Genomic DNA, 19,350 nt, shown 5'->3' on the forward strand with positions numbered 1-19,350 from the left:
ATATACACAAGATGCATTGGTGAGAGGTTGCAGGAATGCGCGCAAACTCACCAAGTGGTCTGAGTCGCACAACCTGGCATCGCCTTGGAGGTCGCCACATTGAAGACACTTCGTCTACAGAGAATTGGAAGTCCAACCTCAAAATGAATCTCATCCAACTCCGCAGACCTCACAAAACTCCGCCAAAATACCACTCCGCAAACCTCACGAACCCCCTCGAAGCTTCAATCTCCGTCGATGCAACCCATCCAAATCCACAACCCATTACGAAAATTCTACCCGCGGGACGCAAAACAACACGTGGAACGTAATCGAATAACTCCTGCTGCATGAATGTAACGAGCTGAATAATAACATCCTAGTGTTTAATAACAAAGTTTAAACCATACGCCGTATATAGAAATATCTCCACAAAATCGACGGGCTTCCAGAACCGTTTTGGTCCTTGTTCCGATTCATGAGCCGAGGCATCTCCACCCGTTCTTAACAATTATTTATTTTTTTCGCCTCTTGTTCAAGACGTCATTGATACTTATATCATGATGCGCACGCTGCATGCCATTGACTTTTGTTTCATGTGATTTCATCATTGGCGATTCTACTACATCACATCTTTGTTATCAACTTCGGCTTCGACTTCAGCGTTCTTTAGTTTTACACTGACCCAACGAACCCCTCACGCAATAATACAGAAACAACTTCACAATGGCCGAAATGCAAGCATGGCAAGTCGCCCATCCAGGCCCAATGGAAAAAGTCTTCCACCTCACCACAATCCCCAAACCAACAACCCTCAAACCCGGCCAGATTCTCGTCAAAGTCTCCCGCGCAGCCCTCAACCCAGCTGACTACAAAGTCTGCGAACTCGGCGTAGCATCCCGTCTCATAACTTCGTTCCCCAAGATTCCAGGCATGGATCTCAGCGGCCACGTTGTATCAGTCGCAGAAGACGTGACCGATGCGAAAGAAGGAGATTTCGTTCTAGCCAGAGCGTCGCCGACAAAATCTTGGGGTTCTCTTGCTGAGTATACGGTTTGCGATAAGGAGGGTTACAGTGTTATTCCGCAGAGCTTGGATCTGGATCAGGCTGCTGGTGTTGGGACGGCGGGACTGACGGCGTATCAGACTATTGCGCCGTATGTTAAGAGTGGTGATAAGGTGTTTCTGAATGGTGGTTCGGGTGGTGTTGGACTTTGGGGCATTCAGATTGCCAAGGCGTTGGGATGCTCTGTTACAGTGTCGTGTTCGACTGGAAAAGCAGATCTATGCAGAAGCTTGGGAGCGGACGATATTATCGACTACAAAACAAGCGACGTCATCGCCGAGCTCAAGAAACGCGGTCAAGTCTTCAAACACTGCGTCGACAACGTCGGTGATGCACCACCCAATCTCTACGCTTCATCAAACGACTTCCTCCTCCCCGGTAGCAGCTTCATCTTTGTTGGCGGTCATGTCTCAGCCAAGAGTGTTCTCAGCCTAACGACGAACCTCGTGCGACCTTCGTTCCTAGGAGGCGTAAAGGCAAAGTTTGTCACGTATGCTACTGCGAATAAGAAGAAGGATCTGGATCAGTTGAGGGATTGGTTGGTGGAGGGAAAGGTCAAGACTGTGATTGATACGACGTTTGGGTTCAAGGAGGCGGACAAGGCTTTTGAGCATTTGAAGAAGGGGTCTAGTGGTGGTAAGGTTATGATTCATGTTGAGTAAGGGATGGGTATTGTGATACCATGAGCGATTGACGCGGGCGTTTTGTTATTAGATGTATAGACTATTGTTACAGTAATGTATTTGTTTGCTTGGTATTTCGGCTTTGTCATTGTGCTTGTGAAGTGCAAGGCGTCTAGCGATGGCCTGAAAGCATGTTCATCAATGCCATATTGATGGACAAATAAGTCCGCAGGAGCCTTTGACTGGGCTCCAGGGTGTGACGTGCAAAGCTGGCTTGTCCGAATGGCCATCGCATACTTAGTTGAGCGTGGACTTTGCAGGAGATGTAGATATGGGAACGCAACCGACTGTCGGGGTGATCGTCGGAGTATGGCTCGCCCATCTGTGACCGGATGTGAAGCCCGCGCTCAGTGTTTGCTCTGCCGCTCAGGTCAAACGTTTCCGAAATCCGATATGCCAGCCGAATGACCATGCAAACGTCTCGCCAAGGACCACTCCTCGACTCTGATAGAAGAAGATACTCAAGACCCCCCTCTCCCTCAAGTCCCCAACCCAGCAGCAAACTTCCTCGCAACCCACGAAGCACCATGCTCCTCATACTCCGCCTTCGTAACAGCCAACCTCTCAATATTAGTGTGACACGCCAGATTCGCACCCCCAAACCAAGTATGCGTAACTGGGTCCGCAGGTCTCGCAACCCTAACGATACAATCATCCGGCACCCTCTGCACAACCTCCTTCTGCAACCTCTGAATAAACCCATCAAAATGCGTATTTCCACCAACGACAATAATATTGGCTAGTAAAGCAGGCCAGAGTCCAATGGGGAGTTCTTGCAGAGATTCTTGGACGAGGTCTGCGAGACCGGGTTGTCGGATCCCAGCGTCTGAGGGGTTGAAGATGAGTTCGGGAACGGTGAAGCGTTCGTTACGTAGGGTGAGGGCGTCTTCTTCGGATTGGGCTGCTAGTTTTCGGGATTTGGAGTGCCGGGAGGGATCGTAGTCGACAAGAGTTCCTTTGAAACGCGTGTGAAAATCGGGAAGGATGTAATCTTTGGCGATACCGCCGCCGGACAGATAATCTGGTCGACGTTCACCTCTCGTTCCCTTCCATGACTTTTCGAGATCGGCTTTGAAGTCGGGTGAGACGTAGCATGATAGCTCTTTCATCTCGTTGACGATATATGTGTCGTTACGCATATCAAAGTGTCGCAGAGAGATTAATCGTGTGAGGTAGTTCGTCAGAACCTTGCCGCCGACGTCTAATCGTTTGATCGCAGATTGTAACGGTTGACCCCGAAGGACTGGTGTTATGGTCGTGTGTGAATATCCGGAATCGATGATCATGACAGCTTCGGCGGGGGTATTAGCGACCGTAGGAGTTTCTTGCGGCGTTCGAAAGATATTCTGCACATCGTGATACGCATTAAACGTCGATCCTGTCTCAATCAGTACTCCAGTCTCAACCCATCACCACTTCCGATTGCATACCTATACCCCGATAATAACTCGCAAACCCATACTCCTCAAAAACAATCTGATCACAATTCGCCTGCAAAATCGGCAATCCATTCGGCGGCTCAGCCAGTATCAACCTCGCATCCTTAGGATCAAACTCCTCCCTCTCAAAAATCTCCCTATCCCAAATCTCCTTCTGCGCCTCCCAGTTAACAATAAACCCCTTCTCCACAGGTCTCCGGAACTGCATCTCTCCAAAGTCGCGGCATTTTTCTAGCTCGGATGCGACGTAGATTTTGCGCGTGCGATCGCGGGCGATCACGTTGGGGATTATTCGGGGTTCGGAGGGGATGGTGGAGGAGTGGATGAGACCGGCTTTTATGGTGGAGGCGCCGTTGTCGAGGATGAGGGTTGTTGATGGGCCTTTTGGGACGGCGGGTTTGGGTTTACGTGGGCCGGCCATGGTGGGAGTTGGAGGATGAGAGAGGTGGTGGTGATGGGTTTTGGAGTTGACGCGATGGATTTGATGGGAGAGGTGTTACGTAAGCCATCATGAGTTGAATTCATGATGTACAGTCATCTTGCTCTTGGCATGAGGGAGCTCATCGCTCCTCAGGGATTTAGTTTAGAAACGTAATATGTACTCAATTACTTGGTGAGAGATTATATGTTCTTAGTCTTACTTGACTGGGTACAGAATTCCCGATCGCAAGAACGGCACCTCAAACCCTCTCACATCTCCATCATCACCAACGTACACCAACACCCGATCCAGAGGCTCACCCCCATAATGAACCCAATCCTGAATCGACCAACCGACGCAATTCATTTCTTCAATCTCAATTCCGGGAAGATCCGTTTCAAACCCTGAGTTTAGATCAGGCCACAAATGCCATACCTCCTTCGTAACAGGCTTCCCATCTATTGTCGCGTTCTCACGAAGTTGACTTGGAAAGACTCGAATCTTGGGTCCAACTTTTGGAAGAAAGTCGCCCAGCGTCAGACCCCAGATATCTGTAAGACTGGAGAGGATGTCTGTGCGGTTGCGATGTAGTAATGCGAGGATCATTGAGTCCTTGTCTTGTTTCAACGACGCTTCAATTGCAACATCATTCTCGTGATCGCTCATGTACTTCTGCTCATACCTCTTCGCTTGATCCCGCGAAACCTCATCAGCAGCAGCTACGAAAGTGGAGAGCATAGCATTCGTAAGAATAGGCGCTGCCTTCATCGGACCGGCAGTCAAGATGATGATCGCTAGACCATAGTCATCCACAAAGCTGAGCTGACTTCTATAGTTCTGCGCACCACCACTCTTACCATACAGTGTAACAGCATGAGGATGGTCCGGTGTTAGGTTTGATAGACGTAGGATCTCCCATGGCATGCCTGTCATGGTGTATGCATCTCCCGCAAAGGCACTGGGCTTGAGCCAGCCGTTGATCTCAGTTGAAGTCATGTTCAAGGTTCTTGAGAGCAAGGTATATGAGAACCTGGAGAGATCAGAGAGGGAAGAAACTAATCCTCCTGCACTGATAGTTGTTAGTATCGAAGGGCACCTTTTGTCGTGTTGAACTTACGGAGTGTTCAATTTGTAGTCTGAGCCCCAACTGCTCTCCCCAGGTGGAATTACCGCTTGGTCATCATCGCCAGGTGAAGGGAAAGTATTTTTCATATCCAATGGAATTGAAATAAACTCTTCAAGTAACTGTGCAAAGGTCTTCCTGGTATACTCCTCAAGAGCCATGCCGAGAATGACAAAGGCCATGTTAGAGTAAGCTGGCCTCTCGTTAGGAGTAGTCTGTGGGTAAGAGTTTTTCATTCCGGAAAGAATCTCTGAACATAATTAATATAAATGTCATTGCCTTGTAGGTTTTTCATACCTTGTCTTGTGCAGCCCTTGTTGAGACCTACAACGCCGCATAGTGGATAGTCGCTATCTTCAATCGGGGGAAGACCATATGCAAAGAAGATTTCTTTCAACAAGTAAAAGTCGGGGAACCCATCTACCAATGCTTAGCACACTATTTATTCGGATAAAGGAGGTAACCTACAGTTCGCTGGTGTACCACTCAAGTACGAAGCCAACATCCTCAAACTTACATCCCTCCACTGAATCTTCGATTTCCCATCAAGCCCCGGAAGATACTCCGTAACAGGCGCATCAAGATCCATACCGCTCTTGATCAGCACATAGTCCGTAAACACCTTTGTTATAGACCCAACTAAATACTGAGAATCTCTATTCAGGTGCTTAGTGCCCTTTGTATTGGCGGCTGTAAGGTGGTGATACTCCCATATTGGCATACCAGGGTCGTCTTGATCTGCGCTTACCACTGCGAGTGAGAAGGAGACATTGTTTGTAGGCCATCCTGCAGTGACTGAACCTGAGACAGCTGCTTCGAGAGTTTCGGTCAAGTTGGCGGCTGCTGCTTGAAAGATTGGAGAGCTGGCGAGGGCTGTTGGTCTTGGGAGAACAGGGCCTTGGGGACGACATTTGAGCTCCGCTGTAGCGAACTGAACTGCCAAAGACAGTGTGTAAGCGGTTGAGTATGAGAATTTCATGGTTGAGACCTAGTAAATAGAGACTGTCTCACATGTATACTGTCATTCATCATGTCCGACGAAAGCAGAGCTCTTATACCTCACTTCACGTATCATCTGAAGACTATCAACATCAATTCGCGTCCAAAATACGAAATACGAAAGAAACGCATCTTCAGATCCATCGTCATTCGGTGCTGAGATCTCGGGATGAAGATCTAGATGATCGACATGGCAGTTGTAAGACGGCGTCGCGCTAAAGCAAGGTTGAATGCGAGATACGATGCACATCCCCATATTATTCTCTTGGCCCTGCATCAATCACTCACCCCTCGTCATAACAGAAAAACAAATCATCTATTCATAATCCTCACGTTAAATCTTGGGTGAGTTCATCGCACTGGGTATCAACCTCCACCGCACCGCCGTCTCATCTCTCGGCACAACCCCCATATCCTCAACCCGTCTCGCATTAACAAATTCAGGACCGCCGCTCTCCCACGCATAATCCTTCCAGTTTCCAAGCGCAGGCCACATCCTTTCCCTCACGAGACTCTCAATCTTTACCTTGCGCTGCGTCGCTTCTTCATCGCCTACAAGGCCTACTACGCTCGTCCACAGGGCCCATGTTTCTTCGAGTTCGTCTACGCTTGATACGCCCATGACGCTTACGCCGAGACGGCCTGTGTTGCTGGGATTTATCTTTGTGCCGAATTGAGAACCCACGAGCGCCCAGTTCTCGAGCGCCCATCGGATGGCTACTTCTTCGAGATGTTCGCCTGCGTCTTGTGCGATGTTGGAGAGTTTGGCGCATAGGTCGCGGAGTTCTTCTGGGGCGGGGTGCCATGCGCGCATGGGGCTGTTGTCGATACCGCGGGTGGTTAGCAGTCCCATACCGAGCATGCTGGCGTTCGGCACGCAGTCTACGCCAGCTGCTTGGAACCGATCTAGCAATGCCTTGTTTCCCAGCTGGCTATTCTGCACGCAGAAGTTGCTATACGACATAACAGCGTCCAACGGCTCTCCCGTCTCGCGCAAGATAATCTCTGCCAGCGACGCAAGCGTATCAACAGGATATCCGCTGATTCCGACATATCGAATAAGACCTTGATCCCTCAACCGTCGAAGCTCCGTAACAGCGGCAAGGACCTCCTCGGGCGAAACAAACTCCACATCATGCGTGTACACAAGATCAAGATACGAAGTGCCCAGTCTCTCAAGACTGCGACAAACACTATATCGGATCCAAGCGGGTGAGTAATCAAACTCATCACCCGCAATGCGCCCAGCTTTCGTGATGAGGAAGTAATTCTCCCTCGGTGGGGGAGGCGTTAATTTTCGTAGCGCATCGCCGAGGAGGATCTCGGAGGGTCCGTAGTAGGGAGATGTATCGAAGCCGAGGATGTTGTGGGCGAGGGCGCGGCCTACGATGTCGGTGTAGGGCATGTGAGTTGGATCGGGATGGTATTGGTGGTTGAACGTTGCTGTTCCGAGGATGAGAGGAGGGATGACCTCTGAGAGAGGTTTTCTTTCGACAGCCATGGTCAAGATTGAGAGAGGAGAAAAGAATGCGCTTGAGAATTGGATCTAGAGTCTTGGGTCCGTTATTTTGCGGCGTTGGAGTTTTCGGGTAGTGGAGGGGCTCGGCGATATCGGGAGCACGAAACAATTATCACAAGTGAAGAAATAAAATTCTCTGTCTGTGAAAGTTATCTATCACGAAAGGAAGAAAAAAACAAGGGTCCGTTAGTAATTTCAAGGGTCGCCCCTAATCGAGCGATCCATCGCCATCAAGCGCGATCGCGAGCATATCAGTGTCACTCTATGATGAATCATTATCAAATAGAGAGGGAATTATCCGCCCGACGGACCGACAAGACCAAACCTGAAAGAGAAGTATTGGACCGAGTACGTAATTTGCGCATTCGGTTGCGCCATCTGGACCTGACCTGTCAAATGTGCACGTTGTAAATTGTGAGTACAGTGAAGAGAGGGGAATGAGATAGTTTTAAGGTGAGCGATCAGCAATGGAATAATAAAATAGATCGTGACCCCCAAATGAAACCCCCAAAATGAGTGGATTCACTAACTTGTTCTATTTCCGTTCCATAACCATGTTCTATCGGATCTACTTTGACTCCGAGCGGGGAGACTGGGGTGCAGTGGTGGTTCGAGATGGTATCGTGCCATATCTCATCTGAGTCGCCTTATTCAAGATTGGAGCGGAAAAGTGGTATGATTCCAGGAGCCAGTCCTTGTATAATCAATTATTGAAAACAAAAAAGTGGTGAGTATCTGAAAAGAGTCGAGTTTCATCCAATCCATATTTTACGCCCCGACTCCAAAGCAACCAGCAAAGAAAACAAACCAGAGTGGAAATCCGAATACGCTTCATCATGACGCCTCGCTCAGTCCACTTTCCAAAGGGACTCCATTTCATATCCCAGGGACCTTGTCAAATGCGCCAAGTCATTTACTGTACCATGATCAGATGTGAGGTTGCATTCCACCTTGACTGACACATGTCAAATACGTGGTGCATCAGACTCGTCTGAGACCACGACCTCGACAGAAACACCCTGTGAAGCAAGTTAGATAGATTTAAGACAGTGAAGAGTGGAATGACATACAGTCGCACTAAGAATAGTCAGTAAACGTTCTTGTCTAGAAAGATGGGGAAACTTACAAAGGCGCTTGATGATCCTTCATTGTGAATGAGACAGTATCCGCCGCCGCACTTTTTGCAAAACTTTTGCGTGCGTTCAATACAATCGTTACACTAGATACCAATTAGCTTCCATATTCAATGATGGTAAAGGTTGCGCACATTGATGCCGCATTCCCAGCAGCTTCGCGAAACATGTCTCTTCGTATCATCACCCCCAAAAGGGTGATAACACGTCTCACACCACCACTTATTACAAGCAACACAAAACCTATCCCTCAAACAATCAGCACACCTCGGCACGAAATCCTCATGTCCCGGGCGCGGTGTCGTGGCAGCCTGCACGGATGACGAGAGGATCGGCGGCGGAGCTAGTAGAGGTAGCGAAGAGCAGTGCGTCTTGGCCGTCATGACACCCTCGGGCGCTTTGCCACAGCCTGCGCAGCCGCCCACGGAGAAGGTTGCTACGGCTGGGTTGCAGGGCGAGGAGACGCTGCAGGACCCAAAGGCTGGTGAGCTGGCGTGGCGAGGACCTTGGCAGAGCACTGTGTCGAAGGAGATTAGGCTTTGGCAGGCGAGCAGACATTGGGCCCAGTCGTCCATGTCGCTGGTGCTGTTGAGGACACGACCCTTTTTGGACCACCAGGCGTCGGAGTCGTTTTGCTGTGCATTTTCATCGCAGGGCATGGGGCCAAAGACGTAGATTGCTTTGAGTCGTGGGGTGTTCTCTGGGCGCGAACTGCGACAGGCGTATGCTAGCGCAGCGCGAAGCTTGCCATGGTTCAAGTTATTGACGCCGCGGATCGAGAGCATGCGCACGCTGTATGACGGATCGTTGATGATATCATGGCACAGCTCAGCTGTGACTGAGAGGCCGTCGAGGATTAGAGATTGAACATCACGAAGAATATCGCGTTGTCGTAGGGTAGTGAAAATGCCCCTCAAGGGCCCGGCATAGAAGCTATGGATCCTGTAAGCTAACAGCCGTTTTAAAGTGGTCGCAGCGCAATGGACAAGGGTAGAGTGGATAATGAGAACTCACTCATCTTCAGTCAGGTAATCAGAAAGAGTGACATTGTGCCAAACTGCAAGATTGCGCTCTGTTTCTTTATGGGCGTCTTCACAATGCGCTGTCTTGACCCGTGTAAGATCAATATGACGAAAGACACCGGGTGTTTCGTGGAGGAGATAACGTATATCGCGACAGGTTGCGGCGAGGTTTAAAAGGCCTGATACGGGGAGGTAAGGAAGGGTGTGACGAAGGACGAGAGAATTGTATAGAGTGTCAAAGAGGGTCAAGCCCTTTGTTTGGATCTTGGTGATCTCTGCGCGCGTTTGGTGGTTGACGATAACTTGGCTCATGTCAGGCTGGCATGAGTATTATAAAGGACTGTGTTTTCAATGGAATGGGGCAGCCCAACTGGCAAGGAGGGCTAATGGGGGATATAAGGGGGGAAATGATAGAGAAGAAGAAGGAGAGCCATGAGGGTTGGTGGTGAAGGATATATAACTATATACGGAGTACAGATGTTGAGACAAGACATGAGGGATGGGCCGTGTCATGCCAGCGGCCAAAGCGGCAACGATTTACTGGGATGAGATTTGGTCTGGGGGAGATATGCGCCGTTTGGGTGGGATGGGGACATGACATGGCCAGGATAGTAGAAAGATGGGCTGAGATGAGATTGGATTGGCGAGCCAAGTTCAGGTGGCTCGGAGGGTTTAACATGCTGCACGTTTGCGCTGTGAGTCAAGCTACAAATTACATTACACAAGCTTGTTAGTTAAAAGCTTGATGATCAAGTGGGGGACACTCAACAACACCAAAAACAGATACATAAAACGTCCCGGCTGAACCGGATACAGACATGCATAGTACAGTGGTTGTGAGAGGTGAGGGAGGGGGGCCTTGGAGATCGGCCCGTGTGAGCAGTCGATGTGGGGATTGGATGCACTTCAAGGTGAGAGAATCGGCCAGACTGATGATATCTTGACAAGATGGCATCAGTTGGGGGATCTTATCTTGGAGGCGCACCATTCAATAGCTGAGCTTTGCGGCGGGAGCTAATAACGAGCAAGGGTAGGTCGTGTAGGGGTCCTTACTCCGTAGATCAAAGAGCCCCCTTTTGAGACGTGTTTACTGTAAGATGGATGGCGGGTAAAATGAGCTGTGTCACATTTGGGGAGAGAAAGGTGTACAGCTGCCCTGATCAACATACCAGGTCTTTCGCAGATCTTACATCTCGGCGTCCGAAATTGCCAAGATAAGCTCTGGTGTAAGGAAATGATGAAATGAATATCTTTTCAGGGCACATAGTCTACAATTTAGTTACGAAGAAACAGGACAGAGCTAGGAAATAAGCTCTGTATCTCGTCGGTCCGGGGATGCATTGCCGGCTCTCATCATGACCGCTTGAATTCAGCCATCATGGATGGGTTACGCTGCATTTAGCCATTGCTCAAATTCTGTGGGGGTCAAACACACAAACAACATAGCTCTGTTTCACTCAGAGTCGCGGACTTGTAAGAGCGGTGAATAAAAAAAACTGTTTGGGGTCTTTGTTTCGATCGACATTATGCCCATACAGATTGCCAAGACGGATCTGCTGTGATACAGCCCGCCAGCTTCGTTACACTGGAAGGTAGCGCGAGATTACGCGTAGTTGCTCAAGCCACGTTACGACGCTGATGATCACTGAACAATCAACATTACTGGTGTTGAACCGGCATTGCAGTCTGCTACGTGTAAAGTGAGGCGGGATTCTCCCCGGGTTGCACGGAAACTTGGATGTTTTAAACAGGGTCTGAGGAATAGTCTGTAGTCTAATTTTAACCATGATATTAAGAGTTGGACATTGTCTGTGCTTTGAGTCAACTCATGATACGGATCTGCGAGATCTAATGATAGCTCTGATACCGAATATGTAGGAGGTGGACAGATTGTCAAAGCGACATGCACGTGGTGTCGGTGATTTGTTAGTCCGTCGGAGATCGGATTTCCGATTATGTAAGGCATGTAGGCAGCTCAGATCTGATGCGTCTGTCTTCTGGACGATGCTGGAAGAACGTCACCGAAATGGCTGACTGAGCATCGCCGCCGAGAGTCAGTTTCTCGTGATTCAGTGCTCCTAACATTTTGTACTCGAAGAAAAAATAGGGTTAATTAATCTTATCATTTCTATCTCTGTTTCTCACCTTATGACTGTCATTTTTCGTGTTTGATTCTGCCACTACGTAATTCCATCTTATCAACCCCCACCAAAACCATCACAGACCCTCACATCATAACTTCTACACATTACAGCCCAATCATGGAAGAGCCAGCACCCCTGCGGTGGTCGAGCGCATTACCCGTGATAAGTCCCTCTGCGATAGCGACCAAGAATCTTCGCGGTGACAAGATTCTTCTTCCACAATCTGCTCTCGAACAACTTTTAGCCGCGGCGCGATCTCGACCCTCGACGACGACAGCCCGATCAGATCCATGGTCATATTCCTCGAGCGATGCCGATACCGCACAACAACTACCGAATCCGTTGATATTCCGACTCGTGAATCCTAAGAACAAAAATGCTGTCTTTGCGGGTATCAGAGAGTTTTCAGCGTCGGAGGGAACATTGGGACTGAGTCCTTGGTTGACGGAGGCTTTGGGCATTCAAGAGGATGAATGCGTGTCGCCGAAAGAGGTGATAGATCTGGAACAAGACCCGACGCAGGAAAGCGAGCAAATGGACGTGGACGGTATTCAGATCAAGGTCGAGGCGCGACAACTTCCAAAGGGCACATATGTTCGACTCAGACCCTTAGAAGCAGGCTACAACCCCGATGACTGGAAACCACTACTCGAGCGACAATTACGCGAAAACTTTACAACGCTGAGTAAAGGTTCAATGTTGGCAGTGAAGGGTGCACGTGGGGAGGAGTTCAAGTTGCTCGTGGACAAGGTCGCTCCCGAAGGAGACGGCATCTGCGTAGTGGACACGGATCTCGAAGTCGATATCGAAGCTTTGGACGAAGAACAAGCGAGAGAAACATTACGACGAATCATGTCTGCGCAAAGAGGATCTACGGACGGAAGCTCCACCGGTGGAGAGATTGATATCTGGAAAGCTGTTGAGGGGCAGGTTCTTGAAAGCGAATACGTCGATTACGTTCTTCCCTCGTGGAATAAGTCGCAGGCTCTTGCGATTGAACTTACTACCGACGAAGACGAAGATGCGCTAGATTTATTTGTTACGCCGAAATCTTCGCGACAACGAGCGCTTCCACGAGAAAGTGTTCATGTCTTTGGGGATTTTTCACCAGCGGTTAATGGGGTGAAGAGGATTGTGATAAGTCCTACCAACGTGGAATTGGAGGGAGCAGAGCAGATCACGATATCGGTGCATGGATACAAACATCCAGATGCGACGGAGTCTCCAAAGACATTACAGTACTCATTACGAGCCAAAGTGGATTTACCAGACGCAACAAACGGTTTATCTAATGGAGCCAGCGAACAAGAGCATTCTCCCGACGAGGAGCAGTGCAGTAACTGCTTACAATTCGTTCCCAAGCGGACGATGGTTCTACACGAAAACTTCTGCCGGAGGAATAACATCGTTTGTCCCAAGTGCAAATCTGTGTTCAAGAAGGGTTCTCCAGAGTGGGAAGCGCATTGGCATTGTGAAAAGGATAATGCTTTTGGAAGCTCGACACAGAGCAAGGCGAAACACGATGATATATTTCACACAGAACGACAATGTCCCAACTGCGAGTTCTCGACAAATTCGATGGCTGATCTAGCGAGGCATCAAACGAGCGTGTGTCCTGGGAAGTTGATCCTCTGCCGGTTCTGTCATCTCGAGGTTCCCCAAGAAGGCGATCCTTTCAATCCTAGTCCAGAGGTTGTTCTGTCTGGGTTAACAGCTCACGAACTTGCAGATGGTACACGCACAACAGAATGTCATCTTTGCGATAAGATAGTTCGTCTGAAAGACATGGAGACACATCTCAAGCATCACGAACTCGACAAAGTATCTCGTCTCAAACCGCCAATCTGCCGCAACGCCAACTGCGGAAGAACAATGTTCGGCGTCGGATCAAGAGGCCAAGTCCGCCAAACAGCTTCCACCGAACAAGCCTCCAACGACATCGGTCTCTGCTCAATATGCTTCGGCCCCCTATACGTCAGCATGCACGACCCGGAAGGCAAAGCCCTCAAACGGCGCATCGAGCGACGCTATCTCGGACAACTTATGACCGGCTGCGGAAAACCCCACTGCGCGAATCCATGGTGTAAAACGGGCCGCGCAAACGCAGGTCTTGAAGCAAAACCATCCAGTGCTAGGGAGGTTTTACCGCTGGTGAAGCCGCTGCTGGGTGATGTTGGGAATATGGATGCGCCGCTGTGGTTTTGTACGGATGAGGGGAGTCAGAGGGGGAGGAAGTTGGCGGAGATGATGGCGGAGGAGGGGGTTTGGGATGTTGAGTGGTGTATTGCTGCGGCGGAGGCTGAGAAGGGGAGTTTGGAGAGGATGAGGGACTGGTTGCAGGCTTGGGCGCCCACGAAGTAGGGTTGTTGTACAATTTGATGATTATGATGATGATGTGGGGATAGAGATAGACGGTATAGAGCATGCTACAACCTCAAACTGTTTCAATATGATACAAATGGATCAAATCGCATGGCAGTGCTTCTAAGATGCCGAATACGGATTTGAAGATACGACGCATAGTTACATTCATATCACCATCCGGATCATTCGGAGTAGGTCAACGATGGTCTGATATTCTCACCCAACACAAATGTAATTGATGAAATCACAATTACTCTGTAATTATATGCATAACTCGAAACACTTATCAGTCACCTTGAAAAAGTTCATGTGAAACCGAAATGCTTGTTTCTTGATTTTTTGACATTCTGGGTTCAAGGATTTTCACTTTTAGTGACGGATCATGACGTTGACACTGATAGGGGAGGCCGAGTCAGGACTTGTGACTTGGAGATATCGAATCAAAAAAAGCAAATACCGAGCACATGTCCAGGGTAAAGTTGTTAGTAATTGAGCTGATGATGATGCGGGCCTCAATCCGCAGTATTTGTCTGGTGAGGAGATACTGTTGGCATGGAATATCACCATGTTCAAGGTTTACACCAAAAAGATAGCTTTGCCAGGATAGCTTACGACGCTTGTAGGGTTGGAAGGTTCTCCAACTTGAGTGAGTGAGCTGTCAACGTCAATGTCAATTCGATTCCTCAGTCATCAACTTGAGACATACCTAACCTTACCTTTCAACACCAACAATCTGTATCTTGTTCTTCTTTTTACTCCCCTCTCTCTTGATTTATTGAATAGCTTCGCGCTACCCCGCGGACTAATACCTTTTTCATCATTTACCCGCCCGCCTGGCTCGCGGGCTCCAGTATCCGATCTCAGCTAAACCAGGTCCAGACTGTGCCAGCAGAAGTAGGAGCAGGGACCACCAGCTGTTCTAGGCTTTAGCTTCAGCACCCTTAGGACGTTGTTACAGGCTGCCTCTCCCCCCAACCTCTCACCCAGACCTCAATTGATTTGATTCATCAACAACCAACAACGTCCGTTATCGCTCCACTCTCATCCATTATCATCATCCTTTCAAACTCCAACTTTCTTGATCACGATACGCATCAACGCCTAAGCTACGCATTGCTGGCATCGCAGAGACCCCCCAGGCTGTCAATACCACCTTCTCCATACACTATCGGCCCAAGCGAGATGCCCTCTGTGGTGACCCCCGTCGTCTGACGCCCGGCCCCTCCCCCATTCTATCGTGTCCCCATTTCCATCAGCTCCAATCCCCATCCCAACCCATCGCGGGACATTCGGTAACTCTTCCTATCGAGACAAGCTCCTTGGTCTTGTCTCACTCGATATCGCTCAACACAATACAACACAGCCTCATACTTGATCCTCTCATCTATTTCTCATTCACTACTCTTTCGTTTTTCTCGACATCATCATTGACGACAACGCCCCTCCCCTACGCCAGATAAGACCAGCCCAAGTGCGCGATCGCGCCACATAACCCAGCTGCTGTCGTCTTCTCTTTCACATTTTCACCATGGGTAATTCAAACACAAAAGAGTCTCGCCCCGAAGGCGATTCTCGTCACTACTCAGGTCCCGGCGATCCTTCAGTACGCGAGCATTTACAAAACGCCAACTCGAGATCGAACCGACGAATGAGCAGAGCCGAGATAAGCATCTTTGGTATCGGCCCCAGTTCCTCTCGCAATCGTGAACAACAAGATGCCCCTTTTGAGCGTCGCGAAACAAAGCAGGAGCGTGAGGCGAGGAGGTTAGAAAGGGAGCGCGTGGCTCGAGCGAAGGAACGGGAGAGGAGTATGCGCGAAGAACATGTCGATGGTGGTTATCTGGTTACATTGGGCACCTACACTGGCACTGAGGACTTTAGCAAGCCTGTCGTGAGACAGCTACAGGTGCGTTCTTTGTCTCTGTTGACCTTATCGGTAAGCTGACATCACTCAGATAGAGAGAAAGCTTGCGCCATTCTGGCGAGGCCTCAATGATTGGTCTTCGAGCTGGGCCGAGCATCAACTCGTCGCTGCTGCCCGTGGCCTTCCTATCCCCCCGCCGATGCGCCTCCCGACCCGGATCTCATTCCGCAACCTCCTCCCGCAGACAACCCATCTTCTTCGAGCCAGAACCTCCATAACTTGACTGTGCCTATGGGACCTAGGACACTTTCTGCCGCATCGGATCGCAGTGCATCAAACACAGGTTCCGCTCTCCCTTCACCGTCGACACCTGGAGCGAGCAAATCGCCTTTCAAGCCTCGAGCCAAAGCTCTTGCTGCTGCACTCAGTGGAGGTTCTCGAAATGCCTCGTCAACCGATTTGACACCCAAGGAGATCGCTCTCCCTCATGATCCCTTTGTTAATGGTCAACCTATGGAGGTTTTCCTTTACAAAGATGCTGAGGAGTGCCCTATCTGCTTCCTGACATACCCCCCTTACTTGAACCGCACCAGATGTTGTGACCAGAATATCTGCAGCGAATGCTTTGTTCAGATCAAGCGCGCTGATCCTCACCTTCCTGAGCATCACCCCAACGGTGAAGCTCGGGATCCTAATGAAGGTCTCAACCCGGACGATCCGCCCGAGATGCTTATCTCGGAGCCTTCGGCATGCCCCTACTGCCAACAGCCTGAATTCGGCGTCACTTACGACCCTCCTCCCTTCCGCCGGGGTCTTACCTACTCGAGCAACCCATCACATGGCACCGCCATGTCTTCACAGACTTCACTAAACAGCACACTACACACCCCACCCATACCCGGCCGTCGACGCGCACATAGTTTGTCTGCGAACGCGCCGAATGTTATCACCACCGATCGCGTGCGTCCCGATTGGGCGGCGAAACTTGCATCAGCGAGGAACCACCAAGCTCGAAGAGCTGCAGCAGCAACTGCCCTTCATACGGCTGCATTTCTCATGGGCGGAAACGAACAGAGATCGATTCTTCGCCCTGGTAGGTTTGGCCGAAGGAACACTGGAAACAACGATTCAAATGCTAGTCCCAGCCCCAGTGGACAGGGCCAAGCAGACAGTGCACAGGACGACGCAAGTGAGGGGCCGGAACCTGGAGCTAGAGGATCTTCACGGAACGGTACAGGACGAAGGAGTCGCATGGACGAACTTGAGGAGATGATGTTTATGGAGGCTGTTCGTCTTTCTCTAGCTTCTGAAGAAGAGCGCAAACGTAAGGAGGAAAAGGCTATTCGAAAGGAGACTAAGAGAAGAGAGAAGGAGGAGCGCAAGGCCGCCAAGAAGGGTGGACATCCATACAGTGGAAGTGCAAGTGGTGCGAGCGCTAGTAGCTTGTCACTCGGAGGATTGGGTCGACGACGAGGCAACAGTACTGCCAGCAATCTCCGTGTAGAAGCCACCATGTCTAGGGCATCACAAGCTTCGAGCACCCCGGATTCGCCAGCAGAACCGAAAGCTAAGGACGACGGCCCTGCTGGAAAAGGCAAGGGAGTGGATCGTGGCACGTCTGACAACCAGGCCGGACCAACTTCATCATCGAGTTCTCTACCGTTACCGGCTGGCCCTTCGCGTGGAGGATCACATCTTAGGCAGATGAGCAATGCTTCCTCAGTTGGGTCTTCCGTCAACGATAGCCCCGTTGGCACATACACAGGGCCTGACTACCTGGGCGCCGATGGAGGTCCTCGGTCTAGTGGGCTGAGCCTTGGTGCTTACAGTGACGACGGAGAACGCGATGGTGGAAGCGCCGGATCTGAGCCTATGTTTAACTTTAGTAGCCTCGCCCAGATGGTCGGCGCTGATCTCGAAAATGGCCAAATGCATCGCGACGACGAGGGAGAGTCTCACGATACACATGGTCGACCACTCTCACAAGTGAAAGAGGACGAGAAGGAAGACGCAGAGGCAGAGCATGTTGAGGGCGTAACAACTGCTAAGACAGAAGTCGTCCCCAGTTCTCTGGCTGCACCGGCTGTTATGATCACACCAGAAACTCCCGCTCCTGTGGACGAAGCAGAACACGAGGCTAAGCAACTCGGACATTCTCAATTTACAACGGTGACAGGCCGACCTGCTACAGAACAGAGATACGTTTGAATGGGCTTTTTGTGAGGGAAGAGGGGGATTTTGGGATGCATAGGCTTTTAAAGATACGACGGACAGAAGAAGCGTCGTTGTTGGGGAATGTACTTTGTATAAGGGAGCATCATGTGTAGTAGCATATGCAGAGAGCGGGCATGTACTATCTATGCCACGAGGATCATCACAATGCACAATCGCTCGACTGGTATCAAATGTTTTATTATTTCGTTCGTGGTCTGTTTATGTTTTCTTGACTTCAACCTTGAACTTCTCCATCCACTCACTAAACTCATCACTCTCACCCTCCCAGCCAAGCTTTAGAACTTCACTTACACCAACCGCACTCTCAAAACATTCCTCCATGAGCCTATCAATCTCCTCTGCATCGAGCTCATAAAATGCACCAGCCAAATCTCCAAATGTATCCGGCAACGTCTCGAGGACACTCGCTGCTTTGTCCAGCTTGGAAGGCATGTCGCCCTTTGTAGTATCCTTGGGCAGTTTCTTGAAGCGTCGCTTGGAAATGGCTTGGTATAGAAGAACGATCATTCGTAAGCGCTTGAGTGTTGAGTCGAGACGGGGTCGGATCTTATCGGGGTCGGATTTCGGTATAGCGGAAGAGGAGTTCATCAAGTCGTCGACCATTTCTTGCTCCGTGAGCGACGCATTGTTCATCTGATCCGCAAGATCATCTTCATCTTCACCATCCTCCTCCTCTCCCCACTCCTTCAACTCCTCCATAACATCCTTAAGCGTATCCCTCCACTCCTCCGCCCTCCTAACATAAAAACCACCCACCCCAAGATCCGCAAGCTTAACAACCTCATCACACGCACTCCAAAGCTTGCCCGTCAAAACAAGACTTCCCTTGCTCCCATCCCTCCCCACCGCGGGCAAAACCTTGCCATCATCGGGAACACGCTTCAACAAGCCCCACAGCTCAACAAGGACTTTTTGACATCGGTATGCTAGTTCTTTTCGTACGACGCTGGTGTAGAGATCGGGGGTGCAGGCTTGCGCGGCGGTGGCGAGGCCTGGGATGGGGCCTTTTATGAGCTCGCGGATCACGGTGCTGATGGCGCTGGGGGTGAAGGGCTCGTTTATTATTAGGAGGGAGATCTTGGTGGAGTGGGCGCGGATGAGGAGGGATGTGTCGCGGGCGAGGGATAGGGCGTTTATGGAGGTTGTTTCGGTGGAGGGTGTTGGAGATGAGGTTAGTGGGTTGCGTTGGATGGTGGTGAGGGTTGATTGGAGTTGTTCGAGGAGGGTTGTAGCTGTTGCTATGAGTGTTGCGAGAGCTTTGCGGGATTCTTCATCGTTGGGAGCCATTTTGTTTCAGCTGTAGAGTTGACTTTTGGTGATGATGCGTCACAGTTTTGCTGGTGTTGGAGGGGTTTACCT

The 19,350-nt window shown here is 50.1% G+C and overlaps 6 protein-coding genes across 6 annotated transcripts; 2 read left to right on the plus strand and 4 right to left on the minus strand.

Annotated features, from left to right (window-relative positions):
- Positions 1 to 705: 705 nt before the first annotated feature.
- BKA55DRAFT_535500 (chaperonin 10-like protein) lies at positions 706 to 1,707 on the plus strand (the record flags this gene model as incomplete). The annotated part of the gene is made up of 1 exon (XM_046189712.1): positions 706 to 1,707. The coding sequence occupies one exon, from the start codon at positions 706 to 708 to the stop codon at positions 1,705 to 1,707; it is 1,002 nt and encodes a 333-aa protein (XP_046054314.1).
- Positions 1,708 to 2,207: 500 nt separating this feature from the next.
- On the minus strand, positions 2,208 to 5,690 carry BKA55DRAFT_590813 (beta-lactamase family protein; the record flags this gene model as incomplete). The annotated part of the gene is made up of 7 exons (XM_046195144.1): positions 2,208 to 3,106; positions 3,159 to 3,548; positions 3,809 to 3,812; positions 3,862 to 4,657; positions 4,706 to 4,961; positions 5,009 to 5,131; positions 5,180 to 5,690. The coding sequence occupies 7 exons, from the start codon at positions 5,688 to 5,690 to the stop codon at positions 2,208 to 2,210; spliced, it is 2,979 nt and encodes a 992-aa protein (XP_046054315.1).
- A 354-nt stretch (positions 5,691 to 6,044) lies between these two features.
- Positions 6,045 to 7,211, minus strand: BKA55DRAFT_686049 (Aldo/keto reductase family-domain-containing protein; the record flags this gene model as incomplete). The annotated part of the gene is made up of 1 exon (XM_046198888.1): positions 6,045 to 7,211. One exon carries the CDS (start codon positions 7,209 to 7,211, stop codon positions 6,045 to 6,047), a length of 1,167 nt encoding a protein of 388 aa, XP_046054316.1.
- An 853-nt stretch (positions 7,212 to 8,064) lies between these two features.
- BKA55DRAFT_253529 (uncharacterized protein) lies at positions 8,065 to 9,905 on the minus strand. The gene is made up of 4 exons (XM_046185377.1): positions 9,377 to 9,905; positions 8,497 to 9,295; positions 8,356 to 8,448; positions 8,065 to 8,306 (listed from the first exon to the last, which is right to left on the minus strand). Exons 1-4 carry the CDS (start codon positions 9,694 to 9,696, stop codon positions 8,271 to 8,273), a joined length of 1,248 nt encoding a protein of 415 aa, XP_046054317.1. The 5' UTR covers positions 9,697 to 9,905; the 3' UTR covers positions 8,065 to 8,270.
- Positions 9,906 to 15,420: 5,515 nt separating this feature from the next.
- On the plus strand, positions 15,421 to 17,964 carry BKA55DRAFT_590816 (uncharacterized protein; the record flags this gene model as incomplete). The annotated part of the gene is made up of 3 exons (XM_046195145.1): positions 15,421 to 15,798; positions 15,848 to 15,932; positions 16,001 to 17,964. The coding sequence occupies 3 exons, from the start codon at positions 15,421 to 15,423 to the stop codon at positions 17,962 to 17,964; spliced, it is 2,427 nt and encodes an 808-aa protein (XP_046054318.1).
- Positions 17,965 to 18,157: 193 nt separating this feature from the next.
- Positions 18,158 to 19,340, minus strand: BKA55DRAFT_559236 (uncharacterized protein). The gene has a single exon (XM_046191942.1). It carries the CDS (start codon positions 19,276 to 19,278, stop codon positions 18,190 to 18,192), a length of 1,089 nt encoding a protein of 362 aa, XP_046054319.1. The 5' UTR covers positions 19,279 to 19,340; the 3' UTR covers positions 18,158 to 18,189.
- Between the last annotated feature and the right edge of the window lie 10 nt (positions 19,341 to 19,350).

Source organism: Fusarium redolens (assembly GCF_020744475.1).
Source record: "Fusarium redolens strain MPI-CAGE-AT-0023 chromosome Unknown BKA55scaffold_3, whole genome shotgun sequence".
Classification (NCBI taxonomy): domain Eukaryota; kingdom Fungi; phylum Ascomycota; class Sordariomycetes; order Hypocreales; family Nectriaceae; genus Fusarium; species Fusarium redolens.